We start from the raw sequence: 23961 nt of genomic DNA on the forward strand, positions 1-23961 counted from the left end.
AAACTCCAGATCACTGAGAACAGTGTAAACACACTCTCCTGAACACATACTCCAGATCACACAGCACAGTGTAAACACAGTCTCTTGAACACAAACTCCAGATCACTGACCACAGTCTTAACACACTCTCCTGAACAGATACTCCTGATCACAGAGCACAGTGTAAACACACTCTCCTGAACACATACTCCAGATCACACAGCACAGTATAAACACAGTCTCTTGACAACAAACTCCAGATGACTGAGCACAGTGTAAACACACTCTCCTGAACACAAACTCCAGATCACTGAGCACAGTGTAAACACACTCTCCTGAACACATACTCCAGATCACACAGCACAGTGTAAACACAGTCTCTTGAACACAAACTCCAGATCACTGACCACAGTCTTAACACACTCTCCTGAACAGATACTCCTGATCACAGAGCACAGTGTAAACACACTCTCCTGAACACATACTCCAGATCACACAGCACAGTATAAACACAGTCTCTTGACAACAAACTCCAGATGACTGAGCACAGTGTAAACACACTCTCCTGAACACAAACTCCAGATCACTGAGCACAGTGTAAACACAGTCTCTTGACAACAAACTCCAGATGACTGAGCACAGTGTAAACACACTCTCCTGAACACAAACTCCAGATCACAGAGCACAGTGTAAACAAACTCTCCTGAACACAAACTCCAGATCTCTGAGCACAGTGTAAACACACTCTCCTGAACACATACTCCAGATCACACAGCAAAATGTAAACACAGTCTCTTGACAACAAACTCCAGATGACTGAGCACAGTGTAAACACACTCTCCTGAACACAAACTCCAGATCACTGAGCACAGTGTAAACACAGTCTTCTGAACACAAGCTCCAGATCACTGAGCACAGTGTAAACACACTCTCCTGAACACAAACTCCAGATCACTGAGCACAGTGCAAACACACTCTCCTGAACACAAACTCCAGATCACTGAGCACAGTGTAAACACAGTCTCCTGAACACAGGCTCCAGATCACTGAGCACAGTGTAAACACACTCTCCTGAACACAAACTCCACATCACTGAGCACAGTGTAAACACACTCTCCTGAACACAACCCTCAGAACACAGAGCACAGTGTAAACACACTCTCATGAATACAAACCTCAGAACACAGAGCACAGTGTAAACACAGTCTCTTGAACACAAACCTCAGCTCACAGAGCAGTGTAAACACACTCTCCTGAACACAAACTCCAGATCACTGAGCACAGTGCAAACACACTCTCCTGAACACAAACTCCAGATCACTGAGCACAGTGTAAACACACTCTCCTGAACACAAACTCCAGATCACTGACCACAGTCTTAACACACTCTCCTGAACACATACTGCAGATCACAGAGCACAGTGCAAACACACTCTCCTGAACACAAACTCCAGATCACTGAGCACAGTGTAAACACACTCTCCTGAACACAAACTCCAGATCACTGAGCACAGTGTAAACACACTCTCCTGAACACAAACTCCAGATCACAGAGCACAGTGCAAACACACTCTCCTGAACACAAACTCCAGATCACTGAGCATAGTCTAAACACAGACTCCTGAACACAAACTCCAGATCACTGAGCAGAGTGGAAACACACTCTCCTGAACACAAACTGCTGATCACGGAGCACAGTGTAAACACAGTCTCCTTTACACAAACTCCAGATCACTGTGCATAGTCTAAACACACTGTCCTGAACACAAACTCCAGATCGCTGACCACAGTCTTAACTCCCTCTCCGTAACACAAACTCCAGATCACAGAGCACAGTGTAAACACACTCTCATGAACACAAACTCCAGATCACTGGGCACAGTGTAAACACACTCTCCTGAACACAACCTCCATATCACTGAGCACAGTTTATACACACTCTCCTGAACACAAACTCCAGATCAGTGAGCACTGTGTAAACACACTCTTCTGAACACAAACTCCAGATCACTGAGCACAGTATAAACACACTCTCCTGAACACAAACTCCAGATCACTGAGCACAGTGTAAACACACTCACCTGAACCCAAACTCCAGATCACTGAGAACAGTGTAAACACACTCTCCTGAACACATACTCCAGATCACACAGCACAGTGTAAACACAGTCTCTTGAACACAAACTCCAGATCACTGACCACAGTCTTAACACACTCTCCTGAACAGATACTCCTGATCACAGAGCACAGTGTAAACACACTCTCCTGAACACATACTCCAGATCACACAGCACAGTATAAACACAGTCTCTTGACAACAAACTCCAGATGACTGAGCACAGTGTAAACACACTCTCCTGAACACAAACTCCAGATCACTGAGCACAGTGTAAACACACTCTCCTGAACACATACTCCAGATCACACAGCACAGTGTAAACACAGTCTCTTGAACACAAACTCCAGATCACTGACCACAGTCTTAACACACTCTCCTGAACAGATACTCCTGATCACAGAGCACAGTGTAAACACACTCTCCTGAACACATACTCCAGATCACACAGCACAGTATAAACACAGTCTCTTGACAACAAACTCCAGATGACTGAGCACAGTGTAAACACACTCTCCTGAACACAAACTCCAGATCACTGAGCACAGTGTAAACACAGTCTCTTGACAACAAACTCCAGATGACTGAGCACAGTGTAAACACACTCTCCTGAACACAAACTCCAGATCACAGAGCACAGTGTAAACAAACTCTCCTGAACACAAACTCCAGATCTCTGAGCACAGTGTAAACACACTCTCCTGAACACATACTCCAGATCACACAGCAAAATGTAAACACAGTCTCTTGACAACAAACTCCAGATGACTGAGCACAGTGTAAACACACTCTCCTGAACACAAACTCCAGATCACTGAGCACAGTGTAAACACAGTCTTCTGAACACAAGCTCCAGATCACTGAGCACAGTGTAAACACACTCTCCTGAACACAAACTCCAGATCACTGAGCACAGTGCAAACACACTCTCCTGAACACAAACTCCAGATCACTGAGCACAGTGTAAACACAGTCTCCTGAACACAGGCTCCAGATCACTGAGCACAGTGTAAACACACTCTCCTGAACACAAACTCCACATCACTGAGCACAGTGTAAACACACTCTCCTGAACACAACCCTCAGAACACAGAGCACAGTGTAAACACACTCTCATGAATACAAACCTCAGAACACAGAGCACAGTGTAAACACAGTCTCTTGAACACAAACCTCAGCTCACAGAGCAGTGTAAACACACTCTCCTGAACACATACTCCAGATCACACAGCACAGTGTAAACACAGTCTCTTGAACACAAACTCCAGATCACTGACCACAGTCTTAACACACTCTCCTGAACAGATACTCCTGATCACAGAGCACAGTGTAAACACACTCTCCTGAACACATACTGCAGAACACAGAGAACAGTGCAAACACAGTCTCCTGAACACAAACTTCAGATCACTGAGCACAGTGTAAACACACTCTCCTGAACACAAACTCCAGACCACTGAGCACAGTGTAAACACACTCTCCTGAACACAAACTCCAGATCACTGAGCACAGTGTAAACACACTCACCTGAACCCAAACTCCAGATCACTGAGAACAGTGTAAACACACTCTCCTGAACACATACTCCAGATCACACAGCACAGTGTAAACACAGTCTCTTGAACACAAACTCCAGATCACTGACCACAGTCTTAACACACTCTCCTGAACAGATACTCCTGATCACAGAGCACAGTGTAAACACACTCTCCTGAACACATACTCCAGATCACACAGCACAGTATAAACACAGTCTCTTGACAACAAACTCCAGATGACTGAGCACAGTGTAAACACACTCTCCTGAACACAAACTCCAGATCACTGAGCACAGTGTAAACACACTCTCCTGAACACATACTCCAGATCACACAGCACAGTGTAAACACAGTCTCTTGAACACAAACTCCAGATCACTGACCACAGTCTTAACACACTCTCCTGAACAGATACTCCTGATCACAGAGCACAGTGTAAACACACTCTCCTGAACACATACTCCAGATCACACAGCACAGTATAAACACAGTCTCTTGACAACAAACTCCAGATGACTGAGCACAGTGTAAACACACTCTCCTGAACACAAACTCCAGATCACTGAGCACAGTGTAAACACAGTCTCTTGACAACAAACTCCAGATGACTGAGCACAGTGTAAACACACTCTCCTGAACACAAACTCCAGATCACAGAGCACAGTGTAAACAAACTCTCCTGAACACAAACTCCAGATCTCTGAGCACAGTGTAAACACACTCTCCTGAACACATACTCCAGATCACACAGCAAAATGTAAACACAGTCTCTTGACAACAAACTCCAGATGACTGAGCACAGTGTAAACACACTCTCCTGAACACAAACTCCAGATCACTGAGCACAGTGTAAACACAGTCTTCTGAACACAAGCTCCAGATCACAGAGCACAGTGTAAACACACTCTCCTGAACACAAACTCCAGATCACTGAGCACAGTGTAAACACACTCTCCTGAACACAAAGCTCAGATCATAGAGCACAGTGTAAACACAGTCTCCTGAACACAAACTCTAGTTCATAGCGCACAGTGTAAATACCGTCTCCTGAACACAAACTCCAGATCACTGAGCACAGTGTAAACACACTCTCCTGAACACAAAGCTCAGATCACTGAGCACAGTGTAAACACAGTCTCCTGAACACAGGCTCCAGATCACTGAGTACAGTGTAAACACACTCTCCTGAACACAAACTCCACATCACTGAGCACAGTGTAAACACACTCTCCTGAACACAACCCTCAGAACACAGAGCACAGTGTAAACACACTCTCATGAATACAAAGCTCAGAACACAGAGCACAGTGTAAACACAGTCTCTTGAACACAAACCTCAGCTCACAGAGCAGTGTAAACACACTCTCCTGAACACAAACTCCAGATCACTGAGCACAGTGTAAACACACTCTCCTGAACACAAACTCCAGATCACTGAGCACAGTGTAAACACACTCTCCTGAACACAAGCTCCAGATCACTGACCACAGTCTTAACACACTCTCCTGAACACATACTGCAGATCACAGAGCACAGTGCAAACACACTCTCCTGAACACAAACTCCAGATCACTGAGCACAGTGTAAACACACTCTCCTGAACACAAACTCCAGATCACTGAGAACAGTGTAAACACACTCTCCTGAACACATACTCCAGATCACACAGCACAGTGTAAACACAGTCTCTTGAACACAAACTCCAGATCACTGACCACAGTCTTAACACACTCTCCTGAACAGATACTCCTGATCACAGAGCACAGTGTAAACACACTCTCCTGAACACATACTCCAGATCACACAGCACAGTGTAAACACACTCTCCTGAACACAAACTCCAGATCACTGAGCACAGTGTAAACACACTCTCCTGAACACAAACTCCAGATCACTGAGCACAGTGTAAACACACTCTCCTGAACACAAAGCTCAGATCATAGAGCACAGTGTAAACACAGTCTCCTGAACACAAACTCTAGTTCACAGCGCACAGTGTAAATACCGTCTCCTGAACACAAACTCCAGATGGTGGAGCCCAGTGTTAGCACAGTCTCCTGAACACAAACCTCAGCTTTCTGAGAACAGTGTAAACACAGTCTCCTGAACACCAACCTCAGATCACAGAGCACAGTAGAAACACACTCTCATGAATACAAACCTCAGATTTCTGAGCACAGTCTTAACACCCTCTCCGGAACACAAACTCCAGATCACAGAGCACAGTGTAAACAAACTCTCCTGAACACAAACTCCAGATCTCTGAGCACAGTGTAAACACACTCTCCTGAACACATACTCCAGATCACACAGCAAAATGTAAACACAGTCTCTTGACAACAAACTCCAGATGACTGAGCACAGTGTAAACACAATCTCCTGAACACAAACTCCAGATCACTGAGCACAGTGTAAACACAGTCTTCTGAACACAAGCTCCAGATCACTGAGCACAGTGTAAACACACTCTCCTGAACACAAACTCCAGATCACTGAGCACAGTGCAAACACACTCTCCTGAACACAAACTCCAGATCACTGAGCACAGTGTAAACACAGTCTCCTGAACACAGGCTCCAGATCACTGAGCACAGTGTAAACACACTCTCCTGAACACAAACTCCAGATCACTGAGCACAGTGTAAACACACTCTCCTGAACACAAACTCCAGATCACTGACCACAGTCTTAACACACTCTCCTGAACACATACTGCAGTTCACAGAGCACAGTGCAAACACACTCTCCTGAACACAAACTCCAGATCACTGAGCACAGTGTAAACACACTCTCCTGAACACAAACTCCAGATCACTGAGCACAGTGTAAACACACTCTCCTGAACACAAACTCCAGATCACAGAGCACAGTGCAAACACACTCTCCTGAACAGAAACTCCAGATCACTGAGCATAGTCTAAACACAGACTCCTGAACACAAACTCCAGATCACTGAGCAGAGTGGAAACACACTCTCCTGAACACAAACTGCTGATCACGGAGCACAGTGTAACCACACTCTCCTTTACACAAACTCCAGATCACTGAGCATAGTCTAAACACACTGTCCTGAACACAAACTCCAGATCGCTGACCACAGTCTTAACTCCCTCTCCGTAACACAAACTCCAGATCACAGAGCACAGTGTAAACACACTCTCATGAACACAAACTCCAGATCACTGAGCACAGTGTAAACACACTCTCCTGAACACAAACTCCATATCACTGAGCACAGTTTATACACACTCTCCTGAACACAAACTCCAGATCACTGAGCACAGTATAAACACACTCTCCTGAACACAAACTCCAGATCACTGAGCACAGTGTAAACACACTCTCCTGAACACAAACTCCAGATCACAGAGCAGAGTGCAATCACAGTCTCCTGAACACAAACTTCAGATCACTGAGCACAGTGCAAACACAGTCTCCTGAACACAAACTCCAGATGACTGAGCACAGTGTAAACACAGTCTACAGAACACAAAGCTCAGATCATATAGCACAGTGTAAACACAGTCTCCTGAACACAATCTCTAGATCACAGAGCACTGTGTAAATACCGTCTCCTGAACACAAACTCCAGATGGTGGAGCCCAGTGTTAGCACAGTCTCCTGACCACAAACCTCAGATTTCTGAGAACAGTGTAAACACAGTCTCTTGAACACCAACCTCAGATCACAGAGCACAGTGTAAACACTGTCTCCCGAACACAAGCCTCAGATCACAGAGCACTGTGTAAACACAGTCTCCCGATCACCAACCTCAGATTACAGAGCACAGTAGAAACACACTCTCATGAAAACAAACCTCAGATTTCTGAGCACAGTCTTAACACCCTCTCCGGAACACAAACTCCAGATCACTGAGCACAGTGTAAACACACTCTCCTGAACACAAACTCCAGATCACTGAGCACAGTGTAAACACACTCTCCTGAACACAACCCTCAGAACACAGAGCACAGTGCAAACACACTCTCCTGAACACAAACTCCAAATCACTGAGCATAGTCTAAACACAGACTCCTGAACACAAACTCCAGATCACTGAGCAGAGTGGAAACACACTCTCCTGAACACAAACTGCTGATCACGGAGCACAGTGTAAACACAGTCTCCTGAACACAAACTCCAGATCACTGAGCACAGTGTAAACACACTCTCCTGAACACAAACTCCAGATCACTGAGCACAGTGCAAACACACTCTCCTGAACACAAACTCCAGATGACTGAGCACAGTGTAAACACAGTCTCCTGAACACAGGCTCCAGATCACTGAGCACAGTGTAAACACACTCTCCTGAACACAAACTCCACATCACTGAGCACAGTGTAAACACACTCTCCTGAACACAACCCTCAGAACACAGAGCACAGTGTAAACACACTCTCATGAATACAAACCTCAGAACACAGAGCACAGTGTAAACACAGTCTCTTGAACACAAACCTCAGCTCACAGAGCAGTGTAAACACACTCTCCTGAACACAAACTCCAGATCACTGAGCACAGTGTAAACACACTCTCCTGAACACAAACTCCAGATCACTGATCACAGTGTAAACACACTCTCCTGAACACAAACTCCAGATCACTGACCACAGTCTTAACACACTCTCCTGAACACATACTGCAGATCACAGAGCACAGTGCAAACACACTCTCCTGAACACAAACTCCAGATCACTGAGCACAGTGTAAACACACTCTCCTGAACACAAACTCCAGATCACTGAGCACAGTGTAAACACACTCTCCTGAACACAAACTCCAGATCACAGAGCACAGTGCAAACACACTCTCCTGAACACAAACTCCAAATCACTGAGCATAGTCTAAACACAGACTCCTGAACACAAACTCCAGATCACTGAGCAGAGTGGAAACACACTCTCCTGAACACAAACTGCTGATCACGGAGCACAGTGTAAACACAGTCTCCTTTACACAAACTCCAGATCACTGAGCATAGTCTAAACACACTGTCCTGAACACAAACTCCAGATCGCTGACCACAGTCTTAACTCCCTCTCCGTAACACAAACTCCAGATCACAGAGCACAGTATAAACACACTCTCATGAACACAAACTCCAGATCACTGAGCACAGTGTAAACACACTCTCCTGAACACAAACTCCATATCACTGAGCACAGTTTATACACAATCTCCTGAACACAAACTCCAGATCTGTGAGCACTGTGTAAACACACTCTTCTGAACACAAACTCCAGATCACTGAGCACAGTATAAACACACTCTCCTGAACACAAACTCCAGATCACTGAGCACAGTGTAAACACACTCTCCTGAACACAAACTCCAGATCACAGAGCAGAGTGCAATCACAGTCTCCTGAACACAAACTTCAGATCACTGAGCACAGTGCAAACACAGTCTCCTGAACACAAACTCCAGATGACTGAGCACAGTGTAAACACAGTCTACAGAACACAAAGCTCAGATCATATAGCACAGTGTAAACACAGTCTCCTGAACACAATCTCTAGATCACAGAGCACAGTGTAAATACCGTCTCCTGAACACAAACTCCAGATGGTGGAGCCCAGTGTTAGCACAGTCTCCTGACCACAAACCTCAGATTTCTGAGAACAGTGTAAACACAGTCTCCTGAACACCAACCTCAGATCACAGAGCACAGTGTAAACACTGTCTCCCGAACACAAGCCTCAGATCACAGAGCACTGTGTAAACACAGTCTCCCGAACACCAACCTCAGATTACAGAGCACAGTAGAAACACACTCTCATGAATACAAACCTCAGATTTCTGAGCACAGTCTTAACACCCTCTCCGGAACACAAACTCCAGATCACTGAGCACAGCGTAAACACAATCTCCTGAACACATACTCCAGATCACACAGCACAGTGTAAACACAGTCTCTTGAACACAAACTCCAGATCACTGACCACAGTCTTAACACACTCTCCTGAACAGATACTCCTGATCGCAGAGCACAGTGGAAACACAGTCTCCTGAACACAAACTCCAGATCACTGAGCACAGTGTAAACACACTCTCCTGAACACAACCCTCAGAACACAGAGCAGTGTAAACACACTCTCCTGAACACAAACTCCAGATCACTGAGCACAGTGTAAACACAGTCTCCTGAACACAAACTCCAGATCACTGAGCACAGTGTAAACACACTCTCCTGAACACAAACTCCAGATCACTGAGCACAGTCGTAACACACTCTCCTGAACAGATACTCCAGATCACAGAGCACAGTGTAAACACTGTCTCCTGAGCACAAACTCCAGATCACTGTGCACAGTGTAAACACACTCTCCTGAACACAAACTCCAGATCACTGAGCACAGTGTAAACACAGTCTCCTGAACACAAACTCCAGATCACTGAGCACAGTCTTAACACACTCTCCTGAACACAAACTCCAGATCACTGAGCACAGTGTAAACACACTCTCCTGAACACAAACTCCAGATCACAGAGCACAGTGTAAACACACTCTCCTGAACACAAACTCCAGATCACACAGCACAGTGTAAACACACTCTCCTGAACTCAAACTCCTGATCACGGAGCACAGTGTAAACACACTCTCCTGAACACAAACTCCAGATCACAGAGCACAGTGTAAACACACTCTCCTGAACACAAACTCCAAATCACAGAGCACAGTGTAAACACACTCTCCTGAACAGATACTCCAGATCACACAGCACAGTGTAAACAGTCTCTTGAACACAAACTCCAGATCACTGAGCACAGTGTAAACACAGTCTCCTGAACACAAACCTCAGATCTGAGAGCACAGTGTAAACACACTCTCCTGAACACAAACCGCAGATTTCTGAGCACAGTGTAAACACACTCTCCTGAACACAAACTGCAGATGACTGAAAACAGTGAAAACACAGTCTCCTGAACACAAATGCCTCACAGGTGTAGTGGGGATGGTTTGTGTTCACATGGTCACTACAAATGGCTGGAGTGTCCCTGAGCTTGGGAGGTTGACCATCTGCCGTGCTTCTCACTGACCTATGACTCTTCAGTGCCCCCTGCTGGAACGTGCCCATGTGTGACCGGCAGCTGTGGACAGTATTGGGCTCAGAAAGTGTTCACTTTCCTCGCCCATGCAGTCGAATGGCCTGTCAAAGCTTGTGCATGAAAAATGGGCGGCTGGACATAGGCAAGCGAAGGCCCAGCCTTTGGGAGATGAGTGGAGGGGAGCGGAGAGGTGGGGGAGGGAGAGATTTATTTTAATGAATTTATAATCCTCCTGTCGCTCTACAGACAGAATTCAAAAAGCAACAAAATCCTGTGTGTAATGAAAAGATTTGCTTGCATGCTTGCCAGGTTTGCACATGTGTGCTGAAAGTCACAATAAACATATCACAATGTCAGCTTGCACTGTCCAGTTCGCTGCTGCTTTCCTCCTTTCCCTCCCTCCCCCACGTCTCCCATTCCCACTGTCCACTTCAAGCCTAACATCCTGATATATTCATTGCAGCAGCACATCTGGTCATTGTTTCTCTTTTAACCTGTGCACAGTGACTCGGTCCTCCTGAGTACAGGGGTGGGAGAAGGCTGGTCTATGTAATGATTGCAATAAATTGCAACCAGTCCCCCGCCAAATCATAAAAAGCCCTGCCACTCCCTGGGAGAGATTGTAAACCTTTTGCAGATGTGCTGCTCTGTGTCTCACACAGAGTTTGGTATTTCTTCTGTTTAGATTCTCTGACAAACTTCTCACATTCTTATAATTTCAAACCAAAAGAAACATTTTCCCCAGGCACGCAAAGTTTAAAGTTTGCACTGGTTATATACCCTTCCAATATATTCTTCCCACTTACCTTCCCTCTTTCCCCTTCTGAATTTCCAAATTAGCACCCTGTTTCATTCTCTGCTGTGTTTCACTTTAATTTCCTCACCTCTTCTATGAAGTGCTGACACCATCCGAGAGTACAGTTCTCCAGGCACTAACTCCATCCTGGGGGACAGTTCTACAGGCACTAACTCCATCCGAGGGTAAAGTTCTACAGGCACTAACTCCATCCTGGGGGAAAATTCTACAGGCACTAACTCCATCCGAGGGTACTGTTCTCCAGGTGCTAACTCTATCCTGGGGTACTGTTCTACAGGCGTTAACTCCATACTGGGGTACAGTTCGACAGGCACTAAGTCCATCCTGGGGTACTGTTCTACAGGCACTAAATCCATCCTGGGGTACTGTTGTACAGGCACTAACACCATCCTGGGGTACTGTTCTCCAAGTACTAACTCCATCCTGGGGTACTGTTCTCTAGGTACTAACTCTATCCTGGGGTACTGTTCGACAGGCGTTAACTCCATACTGGGGTACAGTGCTACAGGCACTGACTCCCTTCTGGGGTTCAGTGTTACAGGCATTACTCCATCCTTGGGTACAGTGCTACAGGCACTGACTCCATTCTGGGGTACAGTTCTAAAGGCACTAACTCCATTCTGGGGTACTGTTCAGCAGGCATTAATTCCAAGCTGGAGTACAGTTCTATAGGCACTAACTCCATCCTGGGGTACTGTTCCACAGGCACCAATCCCATTCTGGGGTACAGTTCAACAGGCACTAACTCCATCCGGGGTACAGTTCAACAGGCACTGACTCCATCCTGGGTTACTGTTCTACAGGCACTGACTCCATCCTGGATACTGTTCTCCAGGTGCTAACTCTATCCTGGGGTACTGTTCTACAGGCGTTAACTCCATACTGGGGTACAGTTCGACAGGCACTAACTCCATCCTGGGGTACAGCTCCACACGCACTAATTCCATCCTGGGTTACAGTTCAACAGGCACTAACTCCATCCTGGGGTACTGTTCTACAGGCACGAACTCCATTCTAGGGTACAGTTCTACAGGCACTGACCTCATCCTGGGGTACAGTTCTACAGGCACTAACTCCATCCTGGGGTTCAGTTCTACTGGCACTGACTCCATCTTTGGGTACTGTTCTACAGGCACTGACCCCATCCTGGGGTACAGTTCTACAGGCACAAGTCCATCCTGGGGTACTGTTCTACAGGCATTGACTCCATCCTGGGGTACAGTTGTACAGGCACTGACTCCATCCTGGGGTAATGTTGTACAGGCACTGACACCATCCTGGAGTAATGTTCTACAGGCACTGACTCCATCCTGGGGTACAGTTCTACAGGCACTGACTCCATACTGGGGTACAGTTGTACAGGCACTGACCCCTTCCTGGGGTACAGTGCGAAAGGCACGGACTCCATTCTGGGGTACAGTGTAACAGGCACTAACTCCAAGTTGGGGTACAGTGCTACAGGCACTGACTCCATCCTGGGGTACAGTTCTACAGGCACTGACTCCATCCTGGGGTACAGTGCCAAAGGCAGTAACTCCATCCTGGGTTAATATTCTACAGGCACTGACTCCATCCAGGGGTACAGTTCTACAGGCACTAACTCCATTCTGGGGTACAGTTCAACAGGTACTGATTCCATTCTGGGGTACTGTTCTACAGGCACTGACTCCAATCTGGGGTATAGTGCGACAGGCACTAACTCCATTCTGGGGTACAGTTCTACAGGCACTAACTCCATTCTGGGGTACAGTTCAACAGGCACTGATTCCATTCTGGGGTACTGTTCAACAGGCACTGACTCCATCCCGGGGTACAGTTCTACAGGCTCTGACACCATCCTGGAGTAATGTTCTAAAGGCACTGACTCCATCCTGGGGTAGAGTTCTACAGGCACTGACTCCATCCTGGGGTACAATTGTACACGCACTGACCCCTTCTTGGGGTACAGTGCGAAAGGCATGGACTCCATTCTGGGGTACAGTGTAACAGGCACTAACTCCAAGTTGGGGGACAGTGCTACAGGCACTGACTCCATCCTGGGGTACAGTTCTACAGGCACTGACTCCATCCTGGGGTAGAGTGCCACAGGCAGTAACTCCATCCTGGGGTACAGTTCTACAGGCACTGACTCCATCCTGGGGTACAGTTCAACAGGCACTGACTTCACTCTGGGTTACTGTTCTCCAGGCACTGACTCCATCCAGGGGTACAGTTCTACAGGCACTAACTCCATTCTGGGGTACTGTTCTACAGGCACTTACTCCAATCTGGGGTATAGTGCGACAGGCACTAACTCCATCGTGGGGTACAGTTCTACAGGCACTAACTCCATTCTGGGGCACAGTTCAAGAGGTACTGATTCCATTCTGGGGTACTGTTCTACTGGCACTGACTCCAATCTGGGGTATAGTGCGACAGGCACTAAATCCATTCTGGGGTACAGTTCTACAGGCACTAACTCCATTCTGGGGTACAGTTCAACAGGCACTGATTCCATTCTGGGGTACTGTTCAACAGGCACTGACTCCATTCTGGGGTACTGTTCTACAGGCACTGACTCCAATCTGGGGTATAGTGCAACAGGCATTAACTCCATCATGGGGTACAAGTCTACAGGCACTAACTCCATTCTGGGGTATAGTTCTACAGGCACTGACTCCATCCTGGGGTACAGTTCTAGAGGCACTGACTCCATCCTGGGGTACAGTGCCACAGGCACTGACTCCATCCTGGGGTACAGTTCTCCAGGCAGTGACTCCATCCTGCGGTACAGTTCAACAGGCACTGACTTCATTCTGGGTTACTGTTCTGCAGGCACGGACTCCATCCAGGAGTACAGTTCTACAGGCACTGACTCCATCCTGGCGTACAGTTCAACAGGCACTGACTTAATTCTGGGTTACTGTTCGACAGGCAATGACTCCATTGAGGGGTACAGTTCTACAGGCACTAACTCCATCCGGGGTACAGTTCAACAGGCACTGTTTCCATTCTGGGGTACTGTTCAACAGGCACTGACTCCATTCTGGGGTACTGTTCTACAGGCACTGACTCCAATCTGGGGTACAGTGCTACAGGCACTAACTGCATCGTGGGGTACAGTTCTACAGGCACTAACTCCATTCTGGGGTACAGTTCAACAGGTACTGATTCCATTATGGGGTACAGTTCTATAGGCACTGACTCCATTCTGGGGTACAGTTCTACAGGCACTGACTCCATTCTGGGGTACAGCTCTACAGGCACTAACTCCATCCTGGGGTACAGTGCGAAAGGCACTGACTCCAGTCTGGGGTACAGTTCTACAGGTGCTGACTCCATTCTGGGGTACAGTGCGACAGGCACTAACTCCATCCTGGGGTACAGTTCTACAGGTGCTGGCTCCATTCTGGGGGACTGTTCGACAGGCACTGAAACCATTCTGGGGTACAGTTCTACAGGCACTGACTCCATTATGGGGTACAGTTCTACAGGCACTGACTCCATTCTGGGGTACAGTTCTACAGGCACTGACTCCATTCTGGGGTACAGTTCTACAGGTGCTGACTCCATTCTGGGGTACAGTTTCACAGGCACTGACTCCATTCTAGGGTACTGTTCTACAGGCACTGACTCCATTCTGGGGTACAGTTCTACAGGTGCTGACTCCATCCTGGGGTACAGTTCTACAGGCACAAACTCCATCCTGGGGTACAGTTCTAAAGGCACTGACTCCATCCTGGGGTGCTGTTCGACAGACACAGACTCCATCCTGGGGTACAATTCTACAGGCACTGACTCCATCCTGGGGTACTGTTCTACAGGGACTGACTCCATCCTGTGCTACAAGCACTGACTCCATCCTGGGGTACTGTCCTGCAGGCACAGACTCCATCCTGGGGTACAATTGTACAGGCACTGACCTCATTCTGGGTTACTGTTCTGCAGGCACGGAATCCATCCAGGAGTACAGTTCTACAGGCACTGACTCCATCCTGGGGTACAGTTCAACAGGCACTGACTCCATCCTGGGGTACAGTTCAACAGGCACTGACTTCATTCTGGGTTACTGTTCCACAGGCAATGACTCCATTGAGGGGTACAGTTCTACAGGCACTAACTCCATCCGGGGTACAGTTCAACAGGCACTGTTTCCATTCTGGGGTACTGTTCAACAGGCACTGACTCCATTCTGGGGTACTGTTCTACAGGCACCGACTCCAATCTGGGGTATAGTGCTACAGGCACTAACTGCATCGTGGGGTACAGTTCTACAGGCACTAACTCCATTCTGGGGTACAGTTCAACAGGTACTGATTCCATCCTGGGGTACAGTTCTACAGGCACTGACTCCATTCTGGGGTACAGTTCTACAGGTGCTGGCTCCATTCTGGGGTACGTTCAACAGGCACTGACTCCATTCTGCGGTACAGTTCTAAAGGCACTAACTCCATTCTGGGGTACAGTTCTACAGGTGCTGACTCCATTCTGGGGTACAGTTCCACAGGCACTGACTCCATTCTCGGGTACTGTTCTACAGGCACTGACTCCATTCTGGGGTACAGTTCTAAAGGCACTAACTCCATTCTGGGGTACAGTTCTACAGGTGCTGACTCCATTCTGGGGTACAGTTCCACAGGCACTGACTCCATTCTAGGGTACTGTTCTACAGGCACTGACTCCATTCTGGGGTACAGTTCTACAGGTGCTGACTCCATCCTGGGGTACAGTTCGAAAGGCACTGACTCCATCCTGGGGTGCTGTTGGACAGGCACAGACTCCATCCTGGGATACAATTCTACAGGCACTGACTCCATCCTGGGGTACTGTTCTACAGGCACTGACTCCATCCTGTGCTACAGGCACTGACTCCATCCTGGGGTACTGTACTACAGGCACAGACACCATCCTGGGGTACACTTCTACACGCACTGACTCCATCCTGGGGTACTCTTCTGCAGGCACTGACTCCATCCTGGGTTACAGTTCGACAGGCACATACTCAATTCTGGGGTACAGTGCTAGAGGCACTGACTCCATCCTGCGGCACAGTTGTACAGGCACTGACCCCATTCTGGTGTACAGTGCTATAGGCACTTACTCCCTTCTGGGGTTCAGTGTTACAGGCACTGACTCCATCCTAGGGTACAGTGCTACAGGCACTAACTCCATCCTGGGGTACAGTTCCACAGGCACTGACTCCATCCTGGGGTACAGTTCAGCAGGCACTGAATAAATTCTGGGGTACAGTTCTACAGGCACTGACTCCATCCTGGGGTATAGTTCAACAGGCACTGACACCATTCTGGGGTACAGTTCAACAGGCACTGACTTCATTCTGGGTTACAGTTCTACAGGAACTAAATCCATCCTGGGGTACAGTTCTACAGGCACTGACTCCATTCTGGGCTACAGTTCAGCAGGCACTGAATCCATCCTGGGGTACTGTTCCACAGGTGCTGACTCCATCCTGGGGTACTGTTCTACAGGCACTAACTCCATCCTGGGGTACAGCTCCACAGGCACTGACTCTATCCTGGGGTACAGTTCTACAGGCACGAACTACATCCTGGGGTACTGTTCTCCAGGTACTAACTCCATCCTGGGGTACCGTTCTCCAGGAACTAACTCTATCCTGGGGTACAGTTCTGCAGGCAGAGACTCCATTCTGGGGTACAGTTCTACAGGGGCTGACTCCATTCTGGGAAACAGTGCTGCTGGCACTAACTCCATTCTGCGGTACAGTTCTAAAGGCACTAACTCCATTCTGGGGTACAGTTCTACAGGTGCTGACTCCATTCTGGGGTACAGTTCCACAGGCACTGACTCCATTCTGGGGTACAGTTCTACAGGTGCTGACTCCATCCTGGGGTACAGTACAACAGGCACAAACTCCATCCTGGGGTACAGTTCTAAAGGCACTGACTCCATCCTGGGGTGCAGTTCGACAGGCACAGACTCCATCCTGGGGTACAATTCTACAGGCACTGACTCCATCCTGGGGTACTGTTCTACAGGCACTGACTCCATCCTGTGCTACAAGCACTGACTCCATCCTGGGGTACTGTACGACAGGCACAGACTCCATCCTGGGGTACAATTCTACAGGCACTGACTTCATTCTGGGTTACTGTTCTGCAGGCACGGACTCCATCCAGGAGTACAGTTCTACAGGCAGTGACTCCATCCTGGGGTACAGTTCAACAGGCACTGACTTCATTCTGGGTTACTGTTCTACAGGCAATGACTCCATTGAGGGGTACAGTTCTACAGGCACTAACTCCATCCGGGGTACAGTTCAACAGGCACTGTTTCCATTCTGGGGTACTGTTCTACAGGCACCGACTCCAATCTGGGGTATAGTGCTACAGGCACTAACTGCATCGTGGGGTACAGTTCTGCAGGCACTAACTCCATTCTGGGGTACAGTTCAACAGGTACTGATTCCATTCTGGGGTGCAGTTCTATAGGCACTGACTCCATTCTGGGGTACAGTTCTACAGGCACTGACTCCATTCTGGGGTACAGTGCGACAGGCACTAACTCCATCCTGGGGTACAGTTCTACAGGTGCTGGCTCCATTCTGGGGGACTGTTCGACAGGCACTGACTCCATTCTGGGGTACAGTTCTACAGGCACTGACTCCATTCTGGGGTACAGTTCTACAGGCACTGACTCCATTCTGGGGTACAGTTCTACAGGTGCTGGCTCCATTCTGGGGTACGTTCAACAGGCACTGACTCCATTCTGCGGTACAGTTCTAAAGGCACTAACTCCATTCTGGGGTACATTTCTACAGTTGCTGACTCCTTTCTGGGGTACAGTTCCACAGGCACTGACTCCATTCTAGGGTACTGTTCTACAGGCACTGACTCCATTCTGGGGTACAGTTCTACAGGTGCTGACTCCATTCTGGGGTACAGTTCTACAGGTGCTGGCTCCATTCTGGGGTCCGTTCAACAGGCACTGACTCCATTCTCGGGTACAGTTCTAAAGGCACTAACTCCATTCTGGGGTACATTTCTACAGTTGCTGACTCCTTTCTGGGGTACAGTTCCACAGGCACTGACTCCATTCTAGGGTACTGTTCTACAGGCACTGACTCCATTCTGGGGTACAGTTCTACAGGTGCTGACTCCATCCTGGGGTACAGTTCTACAGGCACAAACTCCATCCTGGGGTACAGTTCTAAAGGCACTGACTCCATCCTGGGGTGCTGTTCGACAGGCACTGACTCCATCCTGGGGTACAATTCTACAGGCACTGACTCCATCCTGGGGTACTGTTCTACAGGCACTGACTCCATCCTGTGCTACAGGCACTGACTCCATCCTGGGGTACTGTACTACAGGCACAGACTCCACCCTGGGGTACAATTCTACAGGCACTGACTCCATCCTGGGGTACTCTTCTGCAGGCACTGACTCCATCCTGGGTTACAGTTCGACAGGCACATACTCAATTCTGGGGTACAGTGCTAGAGGCACTGACTCCATCCTGCGGCACAGTTGTACAGGCACTGACCCCATTCTGGTGTACAGTGCTGTAGGCACTTACTCCCTTCTGGGGTTCAGTGTTACAGGCACTGACTCCATCCAGGGGTACAGTGCTACAGGCACTAACTCCATCCTGGGGTACAGTTCCACAGGCACTGACTCCATCCTGGGGTACAGTTCTACAGGCACGAACTACATCCTGGGGTACTGTTCTCCAGGTACTAACTCCATCCTGGGGTACCGTTCTCCAGGAACTAACTCTATCCTGGGGTACTGTTCTACAGGCGTTAACTCCATTCTGGGGTACAGTTCTACAGGTGCTGGCTCCATTCTGGGGTACTGTTCTACAGGCACTGATCCATCCTGGGGTACAGTTCTGCAGGCAGAGACTCCATTCTGGGGTACAGTTCTACAGGGGCTGACTCCATTCTGGGATACAGTGCTGCTGGCACTAACTCCATTCTGCGGTACAGTTCTAAAGGCACTAACTCCATTCTGGGGTACAGTTCTACAGGTGCTGACTCCATTCTGGGGTACAGTTCCACAGGCACTGACTCCATTCTGGGGTACAGTTCTACAGGTGCTGACTCCATCCTGGGGTACAGTGCAACAGGCACAAACTCCATCCTGGGGTACAGTTCTAAAGGCACTGACTCCATCCTGGGGTGCAGTTCGACAGGCACTGACTCCATCCTGGGGTACAATTCTACAGGCACTGACTCCATCCTGGGGTACTGTTCTACAGGCACTGACTCCATCCTGTGCTACAAGCACTGACTCCATCCTGGGGTACTGTACGACAGGCACAGACTCCATCCTGGGGTACAATTCTACAGGCACTGACTTCATTCTGGGTTACTGTTCTGCAGGCACGGACTCCATCCAGGAGTACAGTTCTACAGGCACTGACTCCATCCTGGGGTACAGTTCAACAGGCACTGACTTCATTCTGGGTTACTGTTCTACAGGCAATGACTCCATTGAGGGGTACAGTTCTACAGGCACTAACTCCATCCGGGGTACAGTTCAACAGGCACTGTTTCCATTCTGGGGTACTGTTCTACAGGCACCGACTCCAATCTGGGGTATAGTGCTACAGGCACTAACTGCATCGTGGGGTACAGTTCTGCAGGCACTAACTCCATTCTGGGGTACAGTTCAACAGGTACTGATTCCATTCTGGGGTGCAGTTCTATAGGCACTGACTCCATTCTGGGGTACAGTTCTACAGGCACTGACTCCATTCTGGGGTACAGTGCGACAGGCACTAACTCCATCCTGGGGTACAGTTCTACAGGTGCTGGCTCCATTCTGGGGGACTGTTCGACAGGCACTGACTCCATTCTGGGGTACAGTTCTACAGGCACTGACTCCATTCTGGGGTACAGTTCTACAGGCACTGACTCCATTCTGGGGTACAGTTCTACAGGTGCTGGCTCCATTCTGGGGTACGTTCAACAGGCACTGACTCCATTCTGCGGTACAGTTCTAAAGGCACTAACTCCATTCTGGGGTACATTTCTACAGTTGCTGACTCCTTTCTGGGGTACAGTTCCACAGGCACTGACTCCATTCTAGGGTACTGTTCTACAGGCACTGACTCCATTCTGGGGTACAGTTCTACAGGTGCTGACTCCATTCTGGGGTACAGTTCTACAGGTGCTGGCTCCATTCTGGGGTCCGTTCAACAGGCACTGACTCCATTCTCGGGTACAGTTCTAAAGGCACTAACTCCATTCTGGGGTACATTTCTACAGTTGCTGACTCCTTTCTGGGGTACAGTTCCACAGGCACTGACTCCATTCTAGGGTACTGTTCTACAGGCACTGACTCCATTCTGGGGTACAGTTCTACAGGTGCTGACTCCATCCTGGGGTACAGTTCTACAGGCACAAACTCCATCCTGGGGTACAGTTCTAAAGGCACTGACTCCATCCTGGGGTGCTGTTCGACAGGCACTGACTCCATCCTGGGGTACAATTCTACAGGCACTGACTCCATCCTGGGGTACTGTTCTACAGGCACTGACTCCATCCTGTGCTACAGGCACTGACTCCATCCTGGGGTACTGTACTACAGGCACAGACTCCACCCTGGGGTACAATTCTACAGGCACTGACTCCATCCTGGGGTACTCTTCTGCAGGCACTGACTCCATCCTGGGTTACAGTTCGACAGGCACATACTCAATTCTGGGGTACAGTGCTAGAGGCACTGACTCCATCCTGCGGCACAGTTGTACAGGCACTGACCCCATTCTGGTGTACAGTGCTGTAGGCACTTACTCCCTTCTGGGGTTCAGTGTTACAGGCACTGACTCCATCCAGGGGTACAGTGCTACAGGCACTAACTCCATCCTGGGGTACAGTTCCACAGGCACTGACTCCATCCTGGGGTACAGTTCTACAGGCACGAACTACATCCTGGGGTACTGTTCTCCAGGTACTAACTCCATCCTGGGGTACCGTTCTCCAGGAACTAACTCTATCCTGGGGTACTGTTCTACAGGCGTTAACTCCATTCTGGGGTACAGTTCTACAGGTGCTGGCTCCATTCTGGGGTACTGTTCTACAGGCACTGATCCATCCTGGGGTACAGTTCTGCAGGCAGAGACTCCATTCTGGGGTACAGTTCTACAGGGGCTGACTCCATTCTGGGATACAGTGCTGCTGGCACTAACTCCATTCTGCGGTACAGTTCTAAAGGCACTAACTCCATTCTGGGGTACAGTTCTACAGGTGCTGACTCCATTCTGGGGTACAGTTCCACAGGCACTGACTCCATTCTGGGGTACAGTTCTACAGGTGCTGACTCCATCCTGGGGTACAGTGCAACAGGCACAAACTCCATCCTGGGGTACAGTTCTAAAGGCACTGACTCCATCCTGGGGTGCAGTTCGACAGGCACTGACTCCATCCTGGGGTACAATTCTACAGGCACTGACTCCATCCTGGGGTACTGTTCTACAGGCACTGACTCCATCCTGTGCTACAAGCACTGACTCCATCCTGGGGTACTGTACGACAGGCACAGACTCCATCCTGGGGTACAATTCTACAGGCACTGACTTCATTCTGGGTTACTGTTCTGCAGGCACGGACTCCATCCAGGAGTACAGTTCTACAGGCACTGACTCCATCCTGGGGTACAGTTCAACAGGCACTGACTTCATTCTGGGTTACTGTTCTACAGGCAATGACTCCATTGAGGGGTACAGTTCTACAGGCACTAACTCCATCCGGGGTACAGTTCAACAGGCACTGTTTCCATTCTGGGGTACTGTTCTACAGGCACCGACTCCAATCTGGGGTATAGTGCTACAGGCACTAACTGCATCGTGGGGTACAGTTCTGCAGGCACTAACTCCATTCTGGGGTACAGTTCAACAGGTACTGATTCCATTCTGGGGTGCAGTTCTATAGGCACTGACTCCATTCTGGGGTACAGTTCTACAGGCACTGACTCCATTCTGGGGTACAGTGCGACAGGCACTAACTCCATCCTGGGGTACAGTTCTACAGGTGCTGGCTCCATTCTGGGGGACTGTTCGACAGGCACTGACTCCATTCTGGGGTACAGTTCTACAGGCACTGACTCCATTCTGGGGTACAGTTCTACAGGCACTGACTCCATTCTGGGGTACAGTTCTACAGGTGCTGGCTCCATTCTGGGGTACGTTCAACAGGCACTGACTCCATTCTGCGGTACAGTTCTAAAGGCACTAACTCCATTCTGGGGTACATTTCTACAGTTGCTGACTCCTTTCTGGGGTACAGTTCCACAGGCACTGACTCCATTCTAGGGTACTGTTCTACAGGCACTGACTCCATTCTGGGGTACAGTTCTACAGGTGCTGACTCCATCCTGGGGTACAGTTCTACAGGCACAAACTCCATCCTGGGGTACAGTTCTAAAAGCACTGACTCCATCCTGGGGTGCTGTTCGACAGGCACTGACTCCATCCTGGGGTACAATTCTACAGGCACTGACTCCATCCTGGGGTACTGTTCTACAGGCACTGACTCCATCCTGTGCTACAGGCACTGACTCCATCCTGGGGTACTGTACTACAGGCACAGACTCCACCCTGGGGTACAATTCTACAGGCACTGACTCCATCCTGGGGTACTCTTCTGCAGGCACTGACTCCATCCTGGGTTACAGTTCGACAGGCACATACTCAATTCTGGGGTACAGTGCTCGAGGCACTGACTCCATCCTGCGGCACAGTTGTACAGGCACTGACCCCATTCTGGTGTACAGTGCTATAGGCACTTACTCCCTTCTGGGGTTCAGTGTTACAGGCACTGACTCCATCCTGGGGTACAGTTCAGCAGGCACTGAATAAATTCTGGGGTACAGTTCTACAGGCACTGACTCCATCCTGGGGTATAGTTCAACAGGCACTGACACCATTCTGGGGTACAGTTCAACAGGCACGAACTCCATCCTGGGGTACAGTTTTATAGGCACTGACTCCATCCTGGGGTACAGTTCAACAGGCACTGACTCCATCCTGGGTTACAGTTCTACAGGCACATACTCAATTCTGGGGTACAGTGCCAGAGGCACTGACTCCATCCTGCGGCACAGTTGTACAGGCACTGACCCCATTCTGGTTTACAGTGCTGTAGGCACTTACTCCCTTCTGGGGTTCAGTGTTACAGGCACTGACTCCATCCTGGGGTACAATGCTACAGGCACTAACTCCATCCTGGGGTACAGTTCCACAGGCACTGACTCCATCCTGGGGTACAGTTCAGCAGGCACTGAATAAATTCTGGGGTACAGTTCTACAGGCACTGACTCCATCCTGGGGTATAGTTCAACAGGCACTGACACCATTCTGGGGTACAGTTCAACAGGCACTGAATTCATTCTGGGTTACTGTTCGACAGGCAATGACTCCATTGAGGGGTACAGTTCTACAGGCACTAACTCCATCCGGGGTACAGTTCAACAGGCACTGTTTCCATTCTGGGG

At 48.9% G+C, this 23961-nt stretch overlaps 1 protein-coding gene across 1 annotated transcript in view; it reads left to right on the forward strand.

Moving 5' to 3' along the window:
* Positions 1-10713: 10713 nt before the first annotated feature.
* Positions 10714-23961, forward strand: part of LOC137352010 (serine-rich adhesin for platelets-like) — a 71416-nt gene continuing 58168 nt past the window's right edge. Inside the window, exons 1-10 of the mRNA XM_068016988.1 lie at positions 10714-10876; positions 11584-11733; positions 14318-14467; positions 15431-15613; positions 17624-17707; positions 17821-17919; positions 19848-19931; positions 20045-20143; positions 22072-22155; positions 22269-22367. Of these exons, the coding sequence (XP_067873089.1) occupies positions 10714-10876; positions 11584-11733; positions 14318-14467; positions 15431-15613; positions 17624-17707; positions 17821-17919; positions 19848-19931; positions 20045-20143; positions 22072-22155; positions 22269-22367 (1195 nt within the window). The remainder of the gene's footprint in view (positions 10877-11583; positions 11734-14317; positions 14468-15430; positions 15614-17623; positions 17708-17820; positions 17920-19847; positions 19932-20044; positions 20144-22071; positions 22156-22268; positions 22368-23961) is intronic.

This window comes from Heterodontus francisci, chromosome 37, assembly GCF_036365525.1.
Source record: "Heterodontus francisci isolate sHetFra1 chromosome 37, sHetFra1.hap1, whole genome shotgun sequence".
Lineage (NCBI taxonomy): Eukaryota > Metazoa > Chordata > Chondrichthyes > Heterodontiformes > Heterodontidae > Heterodontus > Heterodontus francisci.